This window comes from Acanthopagrus latus, chromosome 4 (genome assembly GCF_904848185.1).
Source record: "Acanthopagrus latus isolate v.2019 chromosome 4, fAcaLat1.1, whole genome shotgun sequence".
Classification (NCBI taxonomy): Eukaryota; Metazoa; Chordata; class Actinopteri; order Spariformes; family Sparidae; genus Acanthopagrus; species Acanthopagrus latus.
In genome coordinates, this window is record NC_051042.1 from 31,489,487 (window position 1) to 31,515,349 (window position 25,863).

Consider the following 25,863-nt stretch of genomic DNA (forward strand, 5'->3'; position numbering starts at 1 on the left):
AGGGAATTAGAGGGCGAACAGGTGGATGAACCCCCCCCACCCCACACCCATACCCCCACCCACACATCCACCCCACCACGACACGCCACCATGCCAAGTCTCACTCTCAGCCTCCGCCATCCGTAGTCTTGACACCACAGGTGCTGAGCTCCAGCATGGCAGGCCCAGGGGGGCCGCCGGCCTTTCCTCTCAACATCCTCAAAGCAGTGATGGGCAATAAAAACACTTCACACCTTAAGTGAAAGATACGACTTTAAATATTTTACACACATTCTGCATATGCAATTTATCCACACCTGGCTCTTAGGAGCAACAACATCTGGTAGCTGTTGCTTTAGAGGCAATTAATGCTTCATCCGAGCGGCCAGGGTCCTTTCTGAAAATGTGGGAGAAGGACTGATGTGTTACTTAGATGAGTACAAATGTTAAGATTACAGTGCAGTTCAGTAGCAGCAGAATAATAAATAGCCACTGGAGGAACAAAAACGTCAACAACTTTCGAGATTAATTGTTTGCGGGACCCAAAGATACCAGAAAGTGTTGGGATCTGGGTTATTTTATTAAAAGAAATAATTATTATTTTCAAGTTTTAAAAAAAAAAGGAAAATAATTGTCCTGTTCTATCCAAATTAGAGAGTTTCCAAGTGGTATTATTGGCGCTGCAGCAACAGAGACAACTAGATTGTTTTTACCCATTTCTTTAGAGACACGACTACCAACAACACAGAACAAAAACTGAGATTATTCATTCAATTAGTCCATAATAAAGACGTGAAAGCAGATAGAAATGGTGCCAAGCTGCCAGCCTGACTGCATCACCACTGAGCCTTCATCTTTGCGGGAGATTTTGTGCCCAGTGGCAGATAAATCAGCAAGATTTATAGGGAACCGATTGCCTTCTATTACGTTGTGCAGTAAATGTTAAGTTCATAATGATGAAGTGAAGGGAAAAAAACTTGTTTACTGCCAGTTTAACTCACATGAAAACAACAGAATAGTATTTTCGAGGCTATTGCAGAACTCACTAAAAGCTAGAGAAGAATCTGGCAGGAGGTGGAAATGCTAATTTCGTGTCCTGACAGCATCGAGGCCAGAGGCACTTGTGTCCCCCCGCTGATGAATTGAATAGTTTGATAGGCTAAACGTCTGACTGAGTGTAATTTTGGAGGGGCATGTGTCCGCGGCAAGAAAGCCGATGTGGGTAATGATGAAAAATTACCGTGTGGTGAAGCCTGAAGATAAAAACGCAAAAAAACAAAAACACAGATTTTAGGATGGCACCAACAGTGACTGAGTAACTGCCCGGTTAATACTTCTGGCTATAAACATTTAGGGTTGATTACACTACTTTGACTTCATCAGAAACTGACCTTTGAAGACACTAAATAAAACTGGTTATCATGATGGAGTTAAAACAACACCTAAGTGGTATATTGAGTTAGGACTGATTGGCTTAAAACCGTTCATGCTCCACTCTTTTTCATCTTTAGTGCCGGAAATCACTGCTTTCCTGTTGTCTTAATGGCCTTAAACGTTTACCTTCCTCCTCGCGCTGATAGGATTCCTTTGTTTAATGCTGTCTTTTCCCATGGGAATGAAAGCAGATCTGGAGCTCAGTGCTAAGTGAGGAACTGTCCTGCATTCCCATGTACTGCACAACAACAGAGTTATTACCTTAAGAGATGGTGTTTTGTTTACTGCCACCAAGGCCTGTGTCCACAGCGTGAGGATGTGAGAACCGGGGCAATCCGAAATCTTGACAAGGTTAATAAAAGAACAAAACAGTCCTGTGTCAGCCAGAGAGAACAGGGACGTCAGACATTTCTCAAATAAGAGTTTCTGTTGTGAGAGAATTGTACAGTTTAAGGTCAGAGGAGGTAAAAGAGGACTTGTTGTGAGGCATCGGAATGACTGAAGCCCTCCACAGAATATAGATAAGTCATATTGTACTTCCTGTCGTCTGTCTGTTTGGGTTTGCCGGTTGTTTGTGGTGTGCAGGGAGCTGAAAACCACTGCAGGTGAGGTTAAACTACTGTAATCCTGCTTCCTGTTGGCTGGTGCGGGGGGTGGGGTTAAGGTGTGAGATGGACACTGGTTGTACTGGCTGTTTATCATAAACACAGCCTAGCCCAGAGAGGTCCATCTGCTTTGATTTTATTTAGTGATTCCCCCCAGGGGCCCTGAGCTGGAGCGAGAATAACAATACTTGAGCCCATCTGTTCCTGTAGAACCAGCCCCGGCTAAATTACCACGCGCTACGAGCGGCTGGCATATGCTGTGGCATAAAGCTACAAGAGGGCATTGTGTGCCAGCTGTTCTGTTGACAAATACTTATCTGGCACTTCTGAAGTCAGCTTGCTAAGCTGGTTTCAAGTTTGACTAAAAACTAAACGGGATAAGGTGTGGAATAGGGTTCCTGTGGGGGAGATGTATGTATAATACATGCTGATTTATCCCCGGGTATCATTTTATCAACGATCGTCTGGGGAATTGGGTCACTGGATGTACACTTAATCTGAACATATAGGCCAGATAGAAGGCTAAAGCCAACCAAGTGGGCATGACAGACTATACTTACTGTAATCTTTTTCTTATCCTCACATGTAAGCGAAACAAACCTGTGATCATATTGTTGTTGCGTGTTTACAAGTCGGTGGATGAGCCGCGTCTGAAGCCTAAATTGGGCTCGATCATAGTAATCCTATCAGCGGAGGATCAGATCATTGCAGGAGTGAATAACACTCGTATTAAAACACTGGGAAACACACACAAAAGCCCGGTTTAACATGGATTCGCTGCTGCGACCTCACAAGCTCCCCCTGAAGAAACATGTAATAATACATGACTTAAAGGAACAACAACGATGACGTGTTCACGGAAGTGTAGAGCCACTGTTTACATGCTGCTCTGCCACTCTGAGCCCCAGACCTGCAACTGCACTGTGTGGTGTTTGTTATAAGATTACAACAACATTATTACACGGATTAGAGTAAGATGTTATTTTTCTTTTAAGGTGTCACTCACTCCAAAACTGCAGGGGGCAGCATAACCGCTAACTGTTGCTCACTGTTACTCTTTGTTGTGGTGGCTAGCTGCTGTTTGACAGTTAGCTCAGTTAGCCGTGCAGCTAAGTGACCCTCTGATAATGTTTGGTTGATTTCTTTGAATGTTTTAAACTAAAATTCTAAAATTCTGTCCGTATTGGCACAATATTTTTTCATGTCTGAGAGTTTCACTTCAAGGCAAAGACGGGAAAACATTAAATCTGACAAGCGCTGCACTAAAACCAGTAAATTATAATAAAAACAAACGTATGGACGTGTAGATAAATACTACATCAAAGAAAGATTAAGTAGTTGTTTCTGTAGTTTCCGTTTTTGGTCTTGTTCAGTTCGACACGGCAACAGAACGTCAGCTGCAGTGAATAAACTCACAGTTTTTAGACCCATGTGATGTATTTACAGTCACAACAGCATGACAAAAACCTCACACAAAAATAAAGATATAATTTGCCAACAGATCTAATATGTGAAAACAGCTGTTTGTATCGTCTTACTGCTGACGTGTTGGCAGGTTAATGTGCCCTCATGGTTTCAAGAGTAACTTGAAGAGCTGTTTCACTGCAGTCTCTGGTTAAATATGTGGCCACAGTGATGTTAGGATGTCCTGACCAGAGGTGGAAGAAGTCCTCTGATCCTTTTCCCTGAGCGAAAGTACCATTACCACAATATTACAAGTGAAAATCCAGATTTTTAAAGTCCTACTTAGTACAGACCTTTTATCAGGGAGGGTGACTTCATCGAAAGTTACATAAAAAATGACCCTGATGCATTATTATATGTTATTATTGTTGCTTTCGATTCGGTTTGACAATTTAGGGGTGGGGTCCCTCCAATGAATCACAGTTCTACATCACTATTAACTCGTGTTAAGTTGCTTGTTAAATAGCAAAATCTTTATAAATATTTTCTCATGGGACAAGTCTCTTCTGTTGTGCACTGCTGATTGTTCTGTGATCCTCAAAAGTTACCTTCTGAAAGGAAATATTAAGTTAAAGTTGATTTTAGAAATTTACAATTGAAGCTCCACAAAGAAGTCAACTTTTTAACATTAACATTTCTTTTGTTATCACAAAAATGTTGCCAGTTAGACCGTTTTGTCCAAGAGTGACACCACTCACAGAATATATTGACATTTACAACTTATTCTCAGTAGTGTTGCACCGTCACTTGTGTCTCGTTGCTGCTTCAGTCAACACAATTCCACTACCGACCAACACATCTGCAGAAGCCGAACCTCAATCTTCGTCGCTCACCTACGCCGAGCTCGTCATCACACCACTCAGAACCGTGTACCCTTCAAAATGGGCTTTATTTTGTTAACATTTACAGGAACATCACTGACATTAATATTCCACCCGTTACATATGTCTATACTGTACAGATGCAACAGAACAAAAATAAAAAATAAAAATCCCATCCTCCGCTCTCTGAGACTTCTCTCACAGAGAACAAGGCTCCAGTCAGTGACAAGCTTCAGCAGTGCAGAAGAAAAGTTCACACAGGAAGGTCTCCTGTCAGGATCCCTGGGACAGCCGAGACCACCACAGAGCAGAATGAAGTCGTCAGCTGGAACCCGATTCATAAAACGCCCTCACACACTTTATTCTCACAAACAAATCCACGATTAAGTTGTGATTTTAGGAAAAATATATAATGCTGATGCCAACATGTGCTGTTTGTTGATTTGATCCAATGTTTTTTCATTTTTATATATATATATATATTTTAAAAAAAAATCTACCAACCAATCCTTCATATCTCGCCCCTCACTCGGTATGATTGGTTCACGATGGGAATTGAGGATGTTTTTAATTTAATGTTTTCATTTAAATACATACATGTGTTGCCCCAAGGTTACCAGCCTCTGGCCTCATTCGTCACCCATCCTCTAAACTCTACACTGTTCAACGTGTCACTATTAACATTCAGTAGTTGCTATGAGACAGCGTAAACTACGATAACTCACTTCAATATACAGTGAAAGAGGACAAGGATCACCCAAACCAGTATCATCAACCCTGTTTCATTTTCAGAAGAGAAAAATAAAAAAAATGGGGGGGGGGAGATAACATAGGAGTTTCCAATATGATTAGAATATAATAAATAAGAACATTTGATCACCATTGTTTTTTTGTTTTTCTTTGTTATCTGGTGCATGGCTGGAAACATTGCATGTCACATCTTCATGGAAGGCAGCGAGAGTCAATAGTTGCCATGACGGGCTGAGAAAAGGCTTCGTAAACACAAAATATAATTTAGATTAGAAAAAAAAAAACACTGCATGTGAAATTGTTCACACTCTACTTTAAAGAAATCAGCCAGACTTTTTTTTTTTTCCTTTTTTCTTCCAGTATCTCACCTCATTGACCCTATGAATGCATGGAGTGCTCCACCAACCAGCTCTACAACAGGAGCCATTGTACAAGTCTCCCCTTCATGCATTTTATCTGGCATCTACTCTGCATTAGCAATGCAGAGCCTTCTTTACAGCTACAGAGGAGAGGCAAATTTGTATTCTGTAACACAGAACTCTGATGTCTCCCAACCAACAAATTAGCACTCACTGTGACTTCCAATGGGGAGGGAGGGAAGGACGGGTGGGAGAGGCTGGAAAAAAAGAAAAAGAGCAAAACCTAAATGTTTCCTGATAGGTCCACTTGGGGATAGAGCAAAAAAAAAAAGTTTAAAAAAAAAAAAGTGCAGCATCGGTTGAGCAAGTATGCAGTAAAATGTGAGACTTTTACAATGGCTACATCTGTTTCTGCAAAACATATACTGTAAAAAGACATTTACACAGCGTGAAGATGGGAGAATATGCAAACCGGTTCACAAAGAGCAGAGTACTCTGGTCTTAATGCAACTGCACAGTGGGTTGACATCTACACCGTTGATGTTACTACCTTGAGAAATCTATGCTACCAAGAGAGTTTACACAAGATTTTTAGAACAGTACACACAGGTTGGATGAGGATTTTGCGCACTGCAATGCTTCCTTAATGTGGCGTTAAGGAAAGCTCCCGTCTTTTACAGTGATTAAGAATAGCAGGACTCCTCTTTTCTTAAGGTAAATGAGGTGGCCGAGGTCCTCCCACTAGCTCTTCTTGTTTTTGTTGCACCCCCCCCCCCCACCCAACCCAACTTCTTCCTCCCTGAGCAGGGAGTAAACCTTCATAAGGCCTACCTTTGCTTCGTCATCCACCACCAACGCTCAGCTGTGAGACACAGGGAAGCTACATAGGACTACATGAAGAACACGACACTTCAACTAATGCACAGTGCAAATAGGCTTCTCCCCCTCTCCTCCATCTCGTCGACCTCCGGAGACGGGCAGGCGTTGAGGAGAGGTGGGGTGGAGAGGGTTAACTCCGGACAGCACCCCCGCTGGCAGGCAGCCTTTCTTCTTCCGAGTTTATTTTTCATTTTTGGTCTTTCTGAGAATCTCCTGCCCTGGGAGAGGGGGAGGTGGTGCGGCTGAGGGGTGGAAGGGGTCAGGGGTCATGGAGAGGATTCTACTTGTACAGGCTCATGGTCGGGCTCTGGTACATGCACATGTAGGCGTCGCACAGCAGGCGTCGGGCCTGGCCCTGGATGCTCTTTGGATCCAGGGCGTGCAGCTCCTCTGGGGTCATTTTCAGGTAGGCCTCCACCTCGGGACACGGCGACACCTGGGGGATGTTGAAACCGTTCTGCCCTCCTGCAAAAAGCCACATGCACGATCATTAGAAACATTTGTGACAGGAAAACCACAGTCACACCAAATTCACACAGAATTCCTAGTGATTGTAAAACTGCACGATCAGAAGCTGCCAAATACAAAATCAAACTTCTTCTTTCCAGCACTGTAAATAATAATGCACTAATACAATTAAACAGCAATTAAAAGGTAAAACCTGTCTATCATTTAGGTTATTGACAAAAAAATCATGAGTAACTATGGTGATGAGCGACTGACTGCATGTCATCATTAAGCAAAAAAAAAAAACCCAAACACCACCTACAGTAGCTCCAGCATCCAATGTGATTATTTGCAGCAGAAGTAGCAGATTTTAATCACTTTCCCTGACATTTCACCTATCCATTAATCAATTAATTGTGAAAAAATAATCATATAAATTAATTTATAATGAAAATAATTTAAGGTTTGCTCAGGTCAGATTGGAGATAAATCTACAACAGTGCTCATTAGCTGTGTTAGTCGTGTTTTATATTGCAGGAAGCATAAAAAGTTCAAATGTATTCTTGGAACCATCGCTTTCGTTAAAAGATTTAAACAGTAATTGTGCCTGAGTGTGATTATTTGGTGTCATTTGTTCACTGGCTGAGGTCCTTTAACAGCTTTTGTGTCACTGAGCCCTGTGAAATTCTTTCGCCCGTGTTGCAGAAACAGCTTCCTGTACATCCTGTTCATCACAACTTCATTTCAAGGATCAGTCTGATATCATATCAAAACGCAGCGCCCAGAGGCTGTGACACCTACCGTCACGGTCGGCCATGCTGTCGAAGAAGAGCCAGGCGGAATCTGCGCTGCCGTACTTCACAAAGGCCACGTAGTGACTGGTTTCGATGCACAGCACGGCGAACAGCTCCATCCTCTGGCGGGGGAAACTGCCCTGCCGCCCCGTACCGTCTTGCAGCTCCTTGGGGACGGACAGTTTGCCGTGCCGATGGGTTTTCCTCCTCGGGTGGAGGTGAACCTGAACCGGAACAACGAGTTACACACTGTCACGCAGACAGTTTGAGCGTGTGCTGTTTCCAAGGTTTAACAAAATACGTTCAACTTGCTTCATACGACGTATTAGACATACAGATCAGAGAAAATAATAGCTGAAGTGGATCAGATGATTCATACTGCCAGGAAAGCAACTGAGATGAAAATCCAAACATATTTCATATGAGGATTGGCAAGTGAAATGTGTTACAATCTACTGTGGAAGCTTCTTCTCGACAATGTAACTTCCACACTGACATGATGTGATTCCTTTGGATTTGGCGCCACCAAATGGACGATTCTGACCCACACTCAACAACTTGAGATTTGTTGAACTGGTGTTGTAATAATGCCCGCTGCCGTTGTTTACCTGTGTATTGCACTTTTCACAGAACTGCTTAATCTTGCCGGCGGTGATATCCCCGTCCTCATAACAGTCTCGACACTCGTAGAGCGCCAAGCCTCCGCAGATTCGACACTCCCTCGGAGCTGGATAATAAAAACACATCATTTCATTCTATCTGACACGCTACACACAAGTGTAGTTCTTTTGAAAAAAAAAAAAAAAAGGTAAGAGCTGGTTTGAAGGCAAGAAAAGAACAAAAAAAGGCTTCCTTCATCTCGGCTGAGCAGCAGTGACAACTCAGTGAGGTTTCATTACCGAAACGCCACACGGCTCAGAATCACCATTGATCAGCTAGAACACGTCACACTTTACACACACTGGAAAAAAATTATTATCTGCAACTCACTGTCTTCAAGAAGGTCTGTGATGTCTAACTCTAGTGAGGGGAAGATTTTGTTGAACATTTTGAAGTCCTTGCCAAAGCGGGGCATCTGGATGATAAGGCAGGAGGGAGCCTGGGTGGAAGATGAGGGGAGGAAAACAGGCAGAGAGAGAAGTTTTGTCGTTATCCACAAAAGCAGCGTGGACACATCAGCACAGCTCAGCACACTCAGGAACAGAAACGTTAACTATGAAGAGAGTCGACACACGACTTGATATCCAACAGAAGACCTTAATGAGTCGCTCGAAAGTAAATACAGGCCATAGACGACCTTTAAAATGTTATTTTATCTCGGTTAATTAAACAGACGAGCATTCTCACTATTTATCACAGTTTTTATCACTGCATCGGCCGTGACAGCTACATTTGAGCTCTTTCTGTCTCTTTCTTCCTTACAAAAGGGATTTATTCTCCTAATATACACTGACCCACTTCAACAATTTGATGCAGAGCGTACCATAATAAAAATGACAAATGTAGTTTTCTGATTACCAACAATAAACACAAGAGGGCGCCATTCCTACACTGTGACAGACTAGCGACGCTAATAACAGTACAGCAGGAGTATTTTCAGAGAAGTAAAGGTTAGTTTGAAATGACTCGGACCTCAAACTCACAAAGAAATCTTCACTACACTCTCAATATGAAATTACAGCAGCACCAAGTCTGAAACGTTGGTGTTATGTTTCTCTCCAATCGTTAAGACCTTCCAACATCGCATTGCACACCTTATTTTAATTTCTTTACACTTCATCAGTCTCCTCAAAATGAAAACTATTTTTTACTTAAGTTCCACTGAAACCATCTGTTGATCTGATTTTTAGCTCAACACAAGATAACGTTGCTGGGAAAGATGGTACCAAACTAGCAACTATCAGACCACTCAGACCAAAATATTACCAATCTTTCTACTCAACTTGAGCTGAAGTTAAAATATACAGAAAGAAATAAACTCACCTCTGCAAACTTCAGGTCGCTGTTGATGAAGGACCACTCGAGGAGCTGCTGGATGGTGGGAACTCCGACCTTGTCCTTCTTGTCCATGAAGATCTGGTAGAAGTAACAGTCCTGGACCTTCTGTCCTGCTGACCTGGAAGACATCAACAACAAAGTCTTTATTTATCTTGTTAAGCTTTATTCACTTCATCCTTTCTCAGGGGAAAAAAACCTGACAATCTGATCTGTGATCTGAAGCACTTTCTGCAGCACTTCCCACATGAAGTATTTATCTTGACTAATGGTAGATCTGCTTGAATGCTTCCAGAAAAAACACGATTTTGAATGAACATTTCAGGCTTTCTGAATGTGTTTCGCATTTTCCAATGTACCAACCCTGAACTGTACACAGACACTGAATGCCCCTTAATCAGTCATGTAAGTAAAGGATCAACAATCATTTTAAAAAGGTATTTTAAGTGAATTTTCTGAATTAAATGTAAAAATAACAAAAATTAGCTTAGCTTACTAACAACAATTAGTCATATGTATATTCCATTTTAAAGCATTTCAAGCAGCAAGTAGTTTGTCTTAGCCTTTAACACATTTCTGTAACATCTGTATGGTGATCGTGGCTGAATGAGTACTGAGGGGAGTTTTCACAGCGTGACCAAAAAAACTCCCACAGTTAAACCACTTTTCCCCGCAGTGTCCATCATTCAGACTCCTGTGTGAACACCGCAGCAGAAGTGAAACTTTATGTGACTCTAAAATTACACATCGCAGATTTAGAGAAGCTCTGGTTCAATTCCGTGGTTTGGCCGTCTCAGCTGTTTAACGCGCCACGTCACTCACATGGTTTGTGTGAAAAGTGATAACTGTATCATTAAACTGTTTCAACCATTTCATAATAATGTAACAAACTGTATGAACATTTTTATTAAGTGTGTTTTGTGGCTTTACCTTAGCTTGAGTAGTGGGTCCACCCTCAGTATGTGATGGAACAGGATGTTAAGGAACTCTTCAGGATCTGCAGGACAAATGAGACACGAGGTAACATTCCTGTTTTAATGCTGCCAACCTAGAGAGGACGCTGTAAAACTGTCAAGTCGATTTATTACTGTGCTTCCAAAATCTTCATAGAGGGATTTTATTTTATCAGTATAGCTGTCTTTTCAATAATAATCACATCAAAATCCAGATTCTAACAGGGGGACTTGGACTAGAAAGCAAAACCACCAGCACAGTGAAAACTCTGAGAACTTGTTGAAGGAACAGTGAACAAGTCATCTGTCTCTCTCCCCCTTTCGTACCTTTTTCTTCAGAGGTAAAACCAGAAGCAGCTTCCACTTTCTCCAGGATTCTCCTCAGCTTCATCACTTTCGTGGCACAAACATACCCATGTCTGCAGAACACAGGACCAGTAAGTCACAAGCTAGCTATAAGGTCATCTGTTTGTCGATATTAACGCTTCAATCAAAACTTTTTTTTTGGATGTGCAGGACAAATTTCAGCCCAAGCGAGTGAACAACAATCTTGTGATTGTTGAGGATAAGAATAAACAGTCACAGAAATTATTAAATTTAGCTCCGAGGGACAACCTTTAAAAGGTCATGACTTATAAATAGTTTTTGATGAACAGTTATGGGATTTTTGTTCAAACCCATGACGTTAATAGAAGCTTTGCATGAAGATTTTCCAGAAAATCTCTGACATGGATGGAATGACCCTTATGTAAATTTACATCATTATTTAAAAGTCAGATAGAAATCTCAGCATCTTAGTCGAAAAGCTTCCTGTGAAAAAGGTCACGAGAATCCTGAGTCAAAAACAAAATGAGTCAAAGCCACAAACGTGCAGCAAGCGTGCAGTAACTTACATGCGCAGGGGGTTCACTATCTCTGTGCGGAGAAGCTCTTGGGTCTCTCTGTAATACTCCACGTCGGTCTTTGAGCGCGGTCTCAACAGAACCGTGTCCAGTACAGAGCTGAAGGAGAACAGACTGCAGAGCCAAACACACAACCGACAGATTAATATTAATATTCTCGTACCTTTTATTTGATTTTGACAAATTAATAATGATTACCCATGATCTATGGCTGATATATACCTTAAATTAAAAAACAGATATCATCCAACAATGTTAGTATTGTAAACCTTCGTATGATTGATGAAATATATGGTTACGTAGTTAATAAAAATACTTTGTGAAATCCTCAGCCTCAAATTCCCACAGAAATTAAGCCACTTGGATTTTTTTAGGGTTTGTTTTGGTTTGCTTTTTTTCTTCTAACAATTTCTGGAGTTGAACAATTTCAAAAGCTCAAATCCACAACTCCAAACTGGTCGATACTGGGAGCATGGGATCGCCTGTAGTTTTGCTGAAGTAGTTTGGGTTGACTGCTTTGTTCAATAGCCCTTTGGCAGTGTTGGCGGAAACAAAAGATCCACTATCCAGCAGCCTGCTCACAGCGGGAACCCTGTTAGAGCCAGTGGGCAAAGTCAAAACAGTTTACTAATAAGTTCTGCCTGTGGGCGAACGCAGCACTGCTGGATGAGGAAGCACCATACAGTCGATCAATAGGCCCAAAGTCCGGTGACGTTAATATAAAGCAGCGTAAACTGTAGCTGATAAAGTATTTACTGAGGACTGACCAGAACAGGGTAGAGTCCAGGTAGCAGGAGTTGTAGTGGCCCTGGATGCCTTTCTTTTTTCCCACCATGACATCCAGGCCGTCGTTCTCTGTGCGGGGCGGCGTGTTCTCGTGTACTACCTCGCTCAGGTAACCTCCAAATGCTGCACAAACACACAGAGTGCCGGTGTAAACACAAACGCCTTTGGGGACGACGGTTAATTCGGTGCCTTTAATCATCCCACGTTCCTCCAGACTGACTCACCGATGGAGTTGCAGCGCTCGATGGGGTTGGAGGAGTGATGCAAAGACGGGAAGCGGGAGTCGGGCCGGCAGCACTTGAGCTTCACGAACAGGGCTTTTTTGGGTGGGCAGGTGAAGTAACGCGTTCCCTTGAAGGTGCCGTCAGTGCAACCAGGGCACTCTTCCTCCTGGAGGAAAAAAAAAGTCAAGATCACATCTTACAGTTAATGTCAGGTAGCGCAGGCGCGTACAGTAAAAAACATGACTCTTACTCTTACTGGTTATGAAATCTATTCCTAACTCTCACCAGCTCCAGCCCAGCCAGTGGCTCCAGCAGGCCAGGAGGCAGCCCCACCCAACGGATGACACCACACAGAGGGGGGTTCTCCTTCACCTCCACCAGAGAGCCCACCTCCAGACCCGGCTGTCCTCGGGGAGGCGTGGAAGGTCGCGGGGAGGGAGGGGCAGCGGGAGACGGGGGCTCGGCCTGCTCTCCCATCACCGACTGGACAGAGAGGGAGAGAGGCCCATGACTCATGCTGTCAATGGGCCCGGTCTTGCGGTTCAGGCTGAAGGGCAGCGAGTGGAACTTGTTGTCACTGGACAACGAGGCAGAGGGCGGGGCTCTGGAGGGCGGGGAGGACTGGTTGAAGTCAGGGGGCGTTTCGGTAAGTGACTTGGCGGGGTCCTCCCCAACTGCAGAAACGAGAAAGCAAAACTTAACGTCCACTTTAACGGTAAAAAACCCTTTACGTTATGTAAACTGTCTTTACTATTGTGGAGATGCTTTAAGAGTCTTTGATGAGTGATTTAACAACCATGCTGAGAATCCCTTTTTCTGCCCCTTCTCAACCACTGGAGGTCAGCGAAAACAAGACTTTCAAATGTACTAAAATCTTAATCTCAGTATCTTGGGGCATTTTCACACTTGATAGATTTGATCAATATTTAGGACACATTTCTCGTGACAATGATCAGCATGTTTGGTGAAGTCCAAGTCTTTTTTCTGACATGTTTTTAATGTTTCATTTCACAACTGGCAAACATCTTCCTCTGGGGTGTTACAGCCATTCAAAGTGAAGATAAATTTTCGCTGAGTTGTAATTACAACTGCAAGCAAAGTTTCTGCAATTTAAAAAAAGGGTATTTCAGTTTACTGCCATGTTGAGGAGACCAGTCTGCAGCTGAGATTAAATGTCTTCTTGATATTTAAGTGTGAAGAAAACAAAGATATCTGTGATGTGTGAGGGTGTACTGTGGAAAAGTTGATCCACAGCTCTGAGAAATTCTTAAAATTGTGTCTTTGATTTATAAGGGAGCAAACCAAGATACTGACTCAAGTATTTGGGATAAGTGTGAAAATGCCATTCGGGACATAATGTCAGCAGACTCTTGTTCTAATCTGATGCTAGATTCACTGATATCACAGCTGGAATCAGGCTTCTATGATGGACTGGAGGGTTTTGGGGGATGTCACTGGGATTCAATATCTGGCGCTGCTCTTTTTTTGCTCTTTCAATTTTTGGCAAAGTTTTTCTTAATTTTGTGCATATTGTTGACGATGGAAAACCTAAAAGCTGGTGACAAGAACTTCACCCTGTGCAAAAGTGAGACGTCACTGAAGTGTGTCCCGCTTGGCCGTGAGAATGTAAACAAATGACAGTCAGAGAAGTGCGTTTCTGTTTCTCCTCTGCTGTTTAAATGAATATGTGATATCACAGACGTAATTTGAAACCTGTCAGGGGCAAGAAGCTGCACAGCAACCTCATCAAGAGTATTCAATCGATGGCTTGAGAAAGTCACCACAACACTTACTGTCTCAGAGCAGCGCCTGATTTTGTTAAACCACTGCCATCATCACAACTTCACAGTTTTTACAGACTGAACTATCACGACAGACACGACATGAATTCTTGAATGGAGATGCATTTGCCTTCAAGGTTGTACATCCACACTCTCCTCGATGAGGGAAGCATGAGGAGTTTGGAGTATAGTGTGGCGATTTCTTCATGACAGAAAAATGAAAGCACTATAACCACAAAGAAAATAAAAAAAAAAACAAAACAAAATGTGGAAAGTGACCCCTGAGGAAGATGAAAACGATGACACATTCACAGGATGAGTAAGCAGTTGTGAAAACAGCACGTCGGCCATTTACGGCTGACCTCTTCCTATTTCTGTGTTAGCACTGAAATATCACAGCAACAACTCATGATTCTGTTTTTGCTTTGGCAGGTGGCAACACTACGATCGCTTCACACTCCTCCTTTTCATTACGAGCGGTCATTCACAGCTTGCTCATGTTTGCCACAATACACATTTACCACTTCTGTATCTTGTTTTGCGTTTGATTGATTGGTTGTTGTGTGATGAGTTACACTTTGACTCCTGATTATGAACGTCACGTTAAACAGAATAATGAGTTATTATCCAGAATGCTGTGTACATGTTAAATTCACCCAGTGATAATCGTGATAAACCTCCGTCTTCTTGACTCCTGGAGACATTATCGTTTTCACTATTACAAACTCCTCACAACCGACATGTGTTGGTGATGACATGAGAGATGCAATTTCCCCACGATGAAGAAAAAAACAAAATTTAAAAAAATTCAGTTCTTTCTCCGCAACAGAAATACGGAAACAATGACACAATGTTCTGACTGAGCCAGTCAGTCCTGACATGACAAACAAAGGGTTTCATTAATGCTTTGGCTGGCAAATTGTGTTAAATTTGAAGCTTTTAGCTGCGTCTGCAGCCAAAACAAGCCAGTTAAGGTGTCATTTGCAGCACTGAGCATTATTAAAAGCCTTCAGGGAAACACCAGTTACTCCATGCAGGTGGAATATCACACTGAAATAGTGATGAAGGACAAGACTAGTGGAAAGGTCTTTAAAGCAAGCTCCTGCAACAAACTACTGATTGTTGTTCTTCTGGGAAAAAAACGTGTGGGGCAAACGTTTACGTAAAGATCTGTTGATCAAGTTGTCCTCCCTCTGCAGAATTACAGTGCTTCTTCATGTCTTATCTGTATACATCTTAAATGCAGCTCTTCTGAAACCTACAGTGCTGGAAAAAACTATTTTAGTTCACAGATCAGATCAGGCGTGTTGGTGGAATTTCTTATATTAGCCAGCGTGGTGAAGACGGCTGACTGCTTCTGTTTCAGCACCTCAACTCTGCTCAGTTGCTCTTAAAGTCTAAATACTGGACAAATAATATGCAGCAGATATCTCATAATAATCAGGGAATCACCTGAAACTGAGAACATTTCAGTTTTCACGACCTTAGGATGAGATGTGGGATATTTTAACTGTTTTAACCACTGACTTGATTTGTGTTTCATGCAGAATAAGAGCAATAAAAAGTAAAAAAAAACCTTTCTGTTGCTATTCGACAACAGGCCTAATGCAATCCGTGTGAGGTTACTAAATGGCTAAAATGTTTTGAAGTAATATTTGAAGTAATCTGCACCCTCGCGGACAGACGTGACTACATCTCACACACTGGACCTTTAAAATGATCAGTATATGCAGCATGTCTTAAGCAGGCGGGAGAAAATGGTTCTCATAAACAACTTTACCTATTTACTCTCTTGTACGTTACATTTGGAGGACACTTGCAATAAAAGCAACCCACAGCACCAGAAAGTGTAAATATCTTCTAGCACCGCAGGAACAGAAACCTTGAATCTATACGGCACCAGTGAAAATGTTTTAGCATGTAGCTTGTTGTAAACAGGAGCTTGCCAGTAACATGGTTGACATCCCACGAGTACCCGTGTTTTACCTTCATCAATGTACCATGTGCTTTTGGATTTGGACTGGGCTGGGGGATCAACAGAGCTGCCATTTAAAGTATAGTAAAATTCAGACTTGCTTCTACTGCCACACTGATGACCTAATCCTGTAAATAACACAAGTACATGAAAAAAAAAAAACACACACACACAGAGATAAGCAAGATGTGTGTGTATGGGTGTGTGGGTGTGTAGTCAGGTTTGTCCATAAAAGAAACACACAAAAAAAAGAAAGTGAAAGAAATTCAGAGAAGAGACACATTGCATTCACATCAAATCAAGCAGCTGCAACAGGAAGTTCTCACACTTTTTGCAAAATATAGTTCAGCATGTCCTGTTATTCTTTGCTTTTTTTAAAAAAAAAAAAAGGGGGGGGCTTTTCACCAAAATCCTGCTCAACTCGAAAATAACCGAGTTCATTCATTTTTATTCTCAGTTCTCTAAAAAAAAAAACTAAGACTTCTCCCGTCAGGAAAAATTGCGACATCCGGACAAGGTTGTTTATGTAAATTTGTAGAATCACAACCAGACAGTTTTGATGGAATGCCCCTTTAAGAATTATTATCACACCAAGCTGTGGGCAGGTCAGTTAGGTTTGTAAAATAGCGTCAGTGCAGTACCTTTGCTCTTTGGTTTGCTTTGGCCAGAGGACGACTTGTCACTGTTGGTGCCTCTGGGGGCAAAACTGTGCTTTTGCAGCCTTTGGTCCTGCATGGAATATTCTGCACAGCCCACAAACACATTCACATTAGAGGCACAACACCCCCGTCGTCCTACGTTACACTACCAAGCACCGAACGTCTTTCCACAACCCATTTGCAACGCATGGAAATATACAGTAAGCCTGTACCATTTTTTCTTCATGCTTTTCAAGTAATCACCTTAGTTTGATAAGTACATTTAAATATCCAGGAAACAGTCTTGAGGCTCTTTAGCAGTGTTTTTGAGCAATAGGAAATATAATCTAGAAGTATGAAACTGAAGCAAAAGTAGTCAAACATGAGCAGATTGTGTACACGACATAATAACATACTTCACATTTAGCCAGTCACAACAGATGTGTTGTTTAAGAAGGTTTCCAGGATAAATGTATTGCACTCAATTAAAAAAAACTAGTGTTATCTGTCATTTTGGGGAAGAAAATATCATCAGAAAAGAAAAATACTCATTGATGGATTTCATTTACCCACTAAACTGAACAAACAACACAGTTCCATACTGTTTTTACTTCATATTTCCTTTCCTTTAAGCAAACTGTCTAGTTTAAAACACTGTTCTTTGGACTTTATTACCCTCTGAGGACAGCTTCTTTATCCAGTTATGGAAAAGAGTTTTCTTGTATTACCTCGTGAAAATTGTAAAGTAGTAACTTTCTCAGTTCTGAGAATGAAAAACAGATTCTGTTTGGGGATTCAGTTTTTTTAGTAGCTGTAAAGTTGTCACAATACCAATTTCTACAGAGATTTTTAAAAGCGGAACTGGATGTCTCTTTTGACACCAAGATAAAAAGGAAAATAAAAAACTCCCTGGTACAGAAAACAGGAAGGTTTTTATCTTATTAAAAACCTGCAGACAGTGTTGGTACAGAAAAAGCTGCTGAACACAGACCAATACATTTGTAATAATGGCTGTGCAGCCTTGGGTTGCAATTCTAATTGTAGATGACATCTTTTTTAAACATGGGCCTCCACTGAGGACTGGATACAGCATCAGAGGTGGAGCCCTGTTCACTCCTATGACACCTGCAAAGAGGCACATTAAGCCCAAAAAGGTTTGACGTCCGGGTTTAAGATTACGCAGGTCTTCCGCACTGAGGGGCTGATAGAGCGTCCAAGCTAGAGACTTCCACCGGCTGAGCTAGCTAACTTCCTGTTTGGCTCTCCATTAACTTGAATAAGGATACAATGATTTAATCATGTGGCTAGACTTTCCAAATGTTACTGGATCGATGTCTGAGATTGAAGCAAGTCATTTCTCAGGAAGCTTTGACACTGAATAACAAAAGAAAATGTCTCCACTGTTTTACAGCAGTTTCTTTCACAATTTAAGTTTTGCCTGGCTCCACCGTGACATTGTGATTACACGTTTTGGCCGCTATTTCAAATTGGTTTCAAAGCCGAGCACTACTCCTGGGAGCTCTGTAATGAAGAAGAAGTATTGAAAAAAGAATTATCAATAGTTTTGAGAACCTAACCACTTAGTGACAACATGAACTCCATGTAACCCGTCTGAGGGCTGCAAATGAGGAGGGTTTCAAGGACAACTGACAAATCTACATTAAGGATCGCAATCTTCAAGATTCCCTCGATGCAAGACTGAATAGTCAGTGAAGCGGCAGTAAGCACACATAAACAAATCAATATGCCAATGTGGAGAACAAAGAGCCCGAGTATCTCACTTGACTTTCAAAAACAAGTGAGCCATGTACACAAAAGGCTCTCTGTTCCCGCTGCAAGCAAAACACAAACCACGAACGCTCGTAGGGAGCTCAGAACTGGTCCAAGACAGGGACGGCTGGGTATTTTTTTTTTTTTTTTTTTTCAGAAAAAACACAAATAACTAGGTGACTCACCTGGCATTACGTCACAGATGGGGACGAGTCGAGTGTGCTCCAAACTGGCAAAATTACACAGCAACTTCCCATCAAACACACCGTCCCAGTCCCCGATAGGATTGTCCTGAAAGAGTTGGAGACATGAGAACAATATAACCCTCCCAGGCGTTCGTCATCCCTGTATAACTGGTGCCACACGTGCTTCTTCCTCTAGTTTCTTGTTGATGTGTTGTCTTATCACTAAAAAAAAGCTTGATCCTCTGTGTTGTGTATCCTCTGTATCCTCATCTTCTCACTTAAACAACAGATCTTCCACCTCAGAATCCTTCCACATGGGAGCTCTACTTTCTCTGCAGGCACAACCACACCATTCTTCTTCTTTAGTTTGGAATCCAGGATTCTGTTCCAGCGGGATAATCTAAGATGAGCGTGAGGCCGGTGCCACTAGCTAGAGACGGCAGGGCGAGGCTGGACGCAGAGTGAGGCAGAGCAGCGGGCTCTCCTCAGCTGCCTGCTGGCCCCTTGCCACGCTGTTGGGTCATACAGCACTAAGTCTTTACCTCACTCCCCGCGTGACTGCCTTGCCTTTGTGTGGGTGGCTCAGATGCACTGAGTGGGCCGCTGCTGCTGCTGCTGCTGCTGTTAGTGCTGCTGCTAACGATCAGCAGTCAAATGCCTCCGTTATGTGTTTCAATCGCTCTATGACTACAATACAACTCCCGCCTGACAACAGTAGCCATAGATACCAGCTACTGTGATCCCAGGCAACAAGACACATTCTGTCAATATACAGCGCAGCGGTCATGAAAACAAAAAAGGAGAACACAGGAAAGTAATGACAGAGAGCCTGAGACATTAACTCTGATAATGTGAAATGTGTAAGTTTCTGCACGTTGCCGCCCTCTGCTGCGGCGAGGACACTTTAAGTGATGACGGCAGAGCATCCTTAGTCATGACTGAAACATCATCTCACTTCATTACTAACAGCCATTTAATATGACGGATGTAAATGTACGCCAAGTAACAACGCCTTAAAAATGTGACGAACTTAAAGTCTCACTCTGGTCAAGAATCTGTTTTTCTACTCGTCTCTACAGTTGAACTGACTGAGCTTCACTGTCGAACGATGTGCTGTGTCGGAGATATCTTGTGTCCAGGAGTAAAAACACTTGCATTATCATGCATATGTTCAGATTACAGATTTTTTCATTTATATGTTAATAAACTCTTGACCCTGACTGTTCAGACGTGTGTTGTTGTTTTCAGTAAAACGTACTCTTAGTCAAACCACAGTAAATGTTCAGGTCTTGATGATGCAAATGGAATACATTTAGGATGATGTAATTATAACAAGATAAACAGTTTAACATTTGACGAGTGCCTTGAATCTCCAGGCCAGTATTGACCTGTATTCCAAGGAAACGTTAGATGTCATATCTCATTTGTTTAATCAGTGAGCAAAAAACAAAAACTGTGCAAATAAATCCTCAAATTGTTTTTTTACACAGACTATTTCTGGGTTGGGAGCAGTTGCCAGGCAATCACTAGACACTTCAGATAGTTACTAACCCGTGATAAGAAATAGTCCGATACGCAACTTGTGTTAAACGCTAAAGGTTTTTGTACGGCTTACACAAAAAAATTGGTTAGTTATTAAGCTTGAAATGAGCTGGTAGGCAACTAACTATTTTTTTTTTTTCAAGTTAGCCAGCTTCATATTTATCATGCAGACATGAAAGCTGTTTCTTCTCGTCTAACTCTCTGCTATAAAGCCAATCAGCGCCAAATATAGAACTTTAGTTTTGTAGGACACAAGTCATATTGAGAAAAGTGTTCTTAATTTAACTGACTGATAGCAATACAAGTCCAACATTGTTTGCATTTGTCTTGTTTTCTCTGTCAATAAATCACTTTTCAAATTTCCAAGCACCATCATTCATATAACCCGTAAAGGTATTCATTGTATGATTTTATGAAACAGAAAAGCAGAACCCCTTTGAGCATCATGACTTCCTATATGTCACTGCACCTGTCGAGACATACTCATTCAGAGAGAGCCCCACTTACCATGTCAACTCCCACATAATAGCCCAGACTCTCATTTCCTGGCAGCAGGTCACAAAAGATGATGGTGCCTCTCTCTGGTCCGTCCCTGGTCTGCACCAGGACCCTGGAGTTGATCTCCAGCGGAGGGAAGTCCTGGTCCTCATCCACTAAACTGACATGGTCCACCTCCAGCTCTCCCAAGGCCTCATCGTCATCGTCTTCCCAGAGTTCAAGCTTGTCCAGCGCCACGAACACACCGCACTCATCCTCGCAGCGGAAAAGTTGGCGGCCCTGGTAGGAGCCCTCTGTGAATCCCTGGCCCCGGCCCTCCTCCTGGGAGACAGGAAGTAAATGAAAGTGTAGAGAGCGAGAGACAGAACAGGAGCAAGAAGGATGAGCAACCTATCTTCATAATAAGTAGGGCAGGTAGCAAAGCTGCTTAATCAGCATTCTTCAGCGAATGCAAGTCAACATTACAGAGCTGTGAGAGTACATGATCGATTACTGCAGTAGCGATATGACTTGACTTTCTGCGATGATGACTACATCAAAAAACGTCCAGCACAGATACCGCATGCTCTCACAAACAGCAGTATAACACTTTCTGCTTCTATTTTTTTTAGATATAAAAAAAGCGCTGAATTTCTATTTTGCTGGCAGATACTCGCAAAAAAGACACAGTATTTGGTGAAGAATATACAATCAGAATTTTTAATCGGAAGCATATGAGCAAAACTGTGAAGCCTTTATATTGAGCTGCAGTCTGACTGCTCGAGCTCCATCAGCCCACTCAGGAAGATTCAGAAGAATAAAAACAACATTGTGCTGCCATAAGCAACCCTTTGTATTTTGTTACTTACAGTGCTGTACGCACAACACAGAATGAGTGGCATGACATTAAATTACAGATTTAGCTTGGCGATTAAAGGAACAGTTAACACAATATGTAAATGCTGTCATTATCTGCTCGCCCTCATGTCAGTCAAAAACACTGCAGCTTTGTTCCAGCCCACTTTAATAACAACATAAAGGCAGCCTCTATCTTGAAAGTTTGAGACAACAACCATAAACCGCAAATTTGTGCAATATGGCTCAAGAATCTTAAAGCCAAACAACAAAGTCTGAAAGTAAACAAGCACTTCAGTTAATCCTGTATTTTGCATGTGCACAAGATTTGACATTCTCATTGCAAATAACTCACAAATGTGATCTGGCTTTTCATTCTGGCTTGGCCAAACACAGCCTTCTGCTCTGCACAAACAGCTTAAATTGGCAACATCTAGATTCGCAGAGAGGATCTGGATGAATGAATCTTGTGGTACTCATGACGTTTTGGGTTTTTTTTCCTCTCTGTTGTGTAAGTAAGTTCTTAAGACCATTGAGCTTAAAATAGCAAAACCCACACTCCAGCAAATGAATGTTGGTGTTCACAAAATGACTTCATTGTGTCTTATTTATTTGTGCAAACGCTTCAATGCACTGCAACGGCCATGAGCACTTTCCCTAATGACAGCTAAGCGCAGTGGAAGTGGTTGTACTTCTGTTGCTAATAAATAAAGACAAGCAAGGAGTGGGTGTGTTTGTTTGCTGGACTATAGTCAAGCAAAATCACCTGGTGTCACAACACTCTTAAGGAGAACATCCTGGCTGCTTTTTTTTTTCCAAGATATGACCAAAAGAAACTTGCCAACCCGTGCATGATTAAATATGTGTAAAGTTAGCTAATGGTGATAGGTTGCCTATTAGCATTATATAGCTAATATGTTCACTGATGCTGGTGATAAAAGCCACATCACTTACTTGACAAGCATTCACAAGTCAAGCATATTTAAATCACGTTGCTACCAGACGCCTGGAAGCTGTTTCATGTCCGTTCTCTCCTCTTCATAACGCAGATGTAACGCCAATTGATCACATGAGATAACTCCCACAAATTTACACCCTCACACGACTGTCTGAGACATCTGCAAATGTAAAGATGATTCGCGTTTGAAAATATCACTTTTGAATCAAGCCGCAGCAGGGAGTCTCACGACACCCACACACAAATGCTGTAAAGTTCACAGCTGTCAAGCAGCTAATAAGTGCGGGTTCAACAGTCTGGAGATGAACGTAATGAATGTAACATCTGAATATGTGTTTGTCAGCCTTCTTTTTCACGAGTGGATTGCTTCACGTTAATATAGATCCTTAATATTTGTGTGGATTGAAAAATATGTTTGTGATGAGATTTATTTATATATAAATCACAAAATACATTTGTGTCGATTCATATCGAGGCTTATCTGATTCCATACAGCCTTTTATAAAAAATAAATCAAAACAACAACAACAACAACAACAGTTCTCACCAGCAGCTCCACTCCAAACCAGATTCCAGAGAGGGCCCTGTCAGGGAGCAGCGAGCCCTTGAAGCGGACCACACCAGGCAGAGGTTCATCCCCTGAGCGCAGCTGGACGCGCACCTTCGAACCACAGTCAATATCACGGACCCGCTCCAGCCGTGACTTGTTGCAGAGCAGGGCGTATCGCTCCTCACAGTTGGTAATCGGGAACAGCAGCTCAGCCAGCTTCTCGTCCAGCTCCAGGACATCCCGCTCATCCAGGCTCAGAACCACGTTGGTCTGGTCCAGGATGCGGAGACTCTTCTTGCCTTTGCATGGGGGTAGTGTTCGTCCTAGGCTGTTGCGCTCCTGGCAGGCCTGGCCGAGACTGCCACGAGGGATCCTCAGGGTCTTCTGGGGAGGCTTCTCCACCGTACACTCCTTTATCACCATGTAGAAGCGCCAGTCCTCCCTGAAGCCCCCACTGGGCTTCTCCTGGCTCCAGAGGGCAGAGCTCATGGCTGCATGCTAGGCAGGAGGTCCAACATCAAGGCGAGCTTGACCTCTGGTCTGTAGGAACAAGCGACAGATGAGCACTGTTAACAACTGGATTAAATGAGGAAGAGACACATGCCATAAAAAATTATGACTGAAAGCTATTTGAATTATATCTGGTTAAAACAGGAACATTGTTTCCTACAGACAGAAAATGATTCAAATCTTCAGGTTAACTTTAAGTCCTCGTTTGCTGACGACTGATCTATAAGTGGCGGATCTCGGAGCTGGTTTGCTGATTGTGTTTTGTTGTGAGAAATCTAATAGCTCTGCATGGTCTCTCGACTGCTCAGTCATTCCTGTGCAGTGAGGTACCCTTGTGTTTGGCAGGACCTTGTGTAGCGTTACTCATCTCGGCTGAGCCGAATACACTAAAAACAGGAGGTGAGCAGACAGTTGACTTATTCTGACACCCAGGGTAAGACAGCAGACGCATGGATTTCCCCTGATGACCTCAGATGTGGTGATCAACCACAGGATACTGTCAAGAGCACATTCACACTACATCCGTCATTTGAATCAAGCATGTTTCGTACTCTGTGAACTGGGTTTGTATATTGTTGCTTTCAGTGAATAGTGTAATAATTACAATATTGACATTAAGGCTGGATATTAGCACAGGGCTCAGGAGCAACACAGGCAGAAGAGTGAAAGTGATATCAACCTGACATGCCCTGACCTGATCTAACGTGGATCTGGCCTGACAACCACAACGTTAATCACAGTCCTATTTATTCTAGGTCCGGCATCACTGACAGCAATATCATGACTCGCTTTCATTAACACTGTCCCTGACAACCACAGCGGCTGTGTGTCATCACCAGGCAAACGCTGTCAGTCAAAGGCCCTTTGAGACAGGGGAAGTGGCTAACATACCGTCAGCTAAAATGCACTAAATAGCCATTTACGTTGGGTGCTAACGGTGTCGACACCTTACCTGTGATGCGCGTCAGTTCAGTTAGAGGCCACAGACGACTGTCATTTCACATGTCCATTTGAATCACTCATGGGCCTCTGGAAACGAGCGAGAATCCAGCCGTTATAACCTCTGATTAGCTAAATGGCTAGCTAATGCTAGCGTCCTAACAAGCTAAGTATCACGCTAAAGTTAGCCTAGCGAGCTGCTCGACAGCAAGCAGGCCGGCAGAGGACTGCCACCCCTCTACAGTATGTTATCAGCATCTATATACATCTGTTCTCAAATGGGAAAGACGTGAAATAATACAGGACACCGCTACAGCTATTAGATATATTATTTACAGGAGACGACCCGACGAAACTTAATGTGTGACGCCATAGCTCTCCTCAACACTCATTGGCCGTTCGTTTTCTTCTCAGGCGCTGATTGGCTCAGCGTCGTGTTTGTAACCAGGTCCCACTCTATGGGGTTTTCCCATAGAGCACGTAGTTAGGTTGAGGCGTAGCTCTCAGGGGCAGAGAATGCTGTCTCTGGTGAACTGTGAGCAGAGGTGTGTCAGGAGGAGTGTTTACTGTACAGTGTTGTCTTAATGTGAGATGTAACACTAAATTATTGTCACAGGTAAGAAGTTAAAATCTAAAGCAAGAATTTGATTAGAAAAGAATTGTGTAAAAGTGAGGGTGCATGCAGAATTAGGGGATTTTACAGTGCAATATAGAATTTAATGTTAAAAAAATCAAAATATATCATTGATACATTGTATTTTTAGATTGTTATTAAGTATGCAGTCTTATGTATTAACAATTCCAATGTTTTATCAGCTGAGTCAGAGCTGTTTATCACTGAAAAATAGGGTTGAAAGTTGAATATATAGAGAGCATCTATATGTAATAATAATTCTAAAATTGTCATATATAATCATACTATAGCTATCAAATAAAGGTATAACAATAAAGCACATAATATTCCCCTCAAATATGAAGTGTAGAAGTATAACGTATCAGACAAAATTAGATTTACAAGAAAATTCTCCTTGTATTTCAGTCATTTGAGTGAATTTGTACATTTTAGTCCATCGAAAACAAACTGCGTATTTTCAGTCGAGAGTGTTTCTTTTAGCACTTGGTATGATCTGTATGAGTAGTGGTAGTAGTAGTAATAGTGTTTGTGGTATGGTGTTATGTGATCCTATCACCACCTACGCTAAAAAAGAAACCCGAGATAAAAAGGTGGGGAGATTTTGTATATTTGAATAAACACTGAAAAATTTCATTTTGATCATCCGCTAAACAGAAA

The 25,863-nt window shown here is 42.2% G+C and overlaps 1 protein-coding gene across 3 annotated transcripts; it reads right to left on the reverse strand.

Moving 5' to 3' along the window:
* Positions 1-4,352: 4,352 nt before the first annotated feature.
* On the reverse strand, positions 4,353-24,948 carry cylda (cylindromatosis (turban tumor syndrome), a). Of its 3 annotated transcripts, XM_037095547.1 has the most exons (17): positions 24,586-24,948; positions 23,121-23,663; positions 20,791-21,102; positions 18,742-18,847; positions 16,790-16,891; positions 16,160-16,276; positions 12,678-13,066; positions 12,393-12,558; positions 12,150-12,291; positions 11,374-11,496; positions 10,808-10,899; positions 10,458-10,524; positions 9,516-9,648; positions 8,523-8,631; positions 8,141-8,259; positions 7,540-7,756; positions 4,353-6,756 (listed from the first exon to the last, which is right to left on the reverse strand). In XM_037095547.1, exons 2-17 carry the CDS (start codon positions 23,610-23,612, stop codon positions 6,572-6,574), a joined length of 2,871 nt encoding a protein of 956 aa, XP_036951442.1. In that variant the 5' UTR covers positions 23,613-23,663; positions 24,586-24,948; the 3' UTR covers positions 4,353-6,571. The 3 variants fall into 3 exon arrangements, with proteins under 3 accessions (XP_036951442.1, XP_036951443.1, XP_036951444.1); XM_037095548.1 differs by lacking the exon at positions 16,160-16,276 and having other exon boundaries at positions 24,586-24,947; XM_037095549.1 differs by lacking the exons at positions 16,160-16,276; positions 16,790-16,891 and having other exon boundaries at positions 24,586-24,947.
* Between the last annotated feature and the right edge of the window lie 915 nt (positions 24,949-25,863).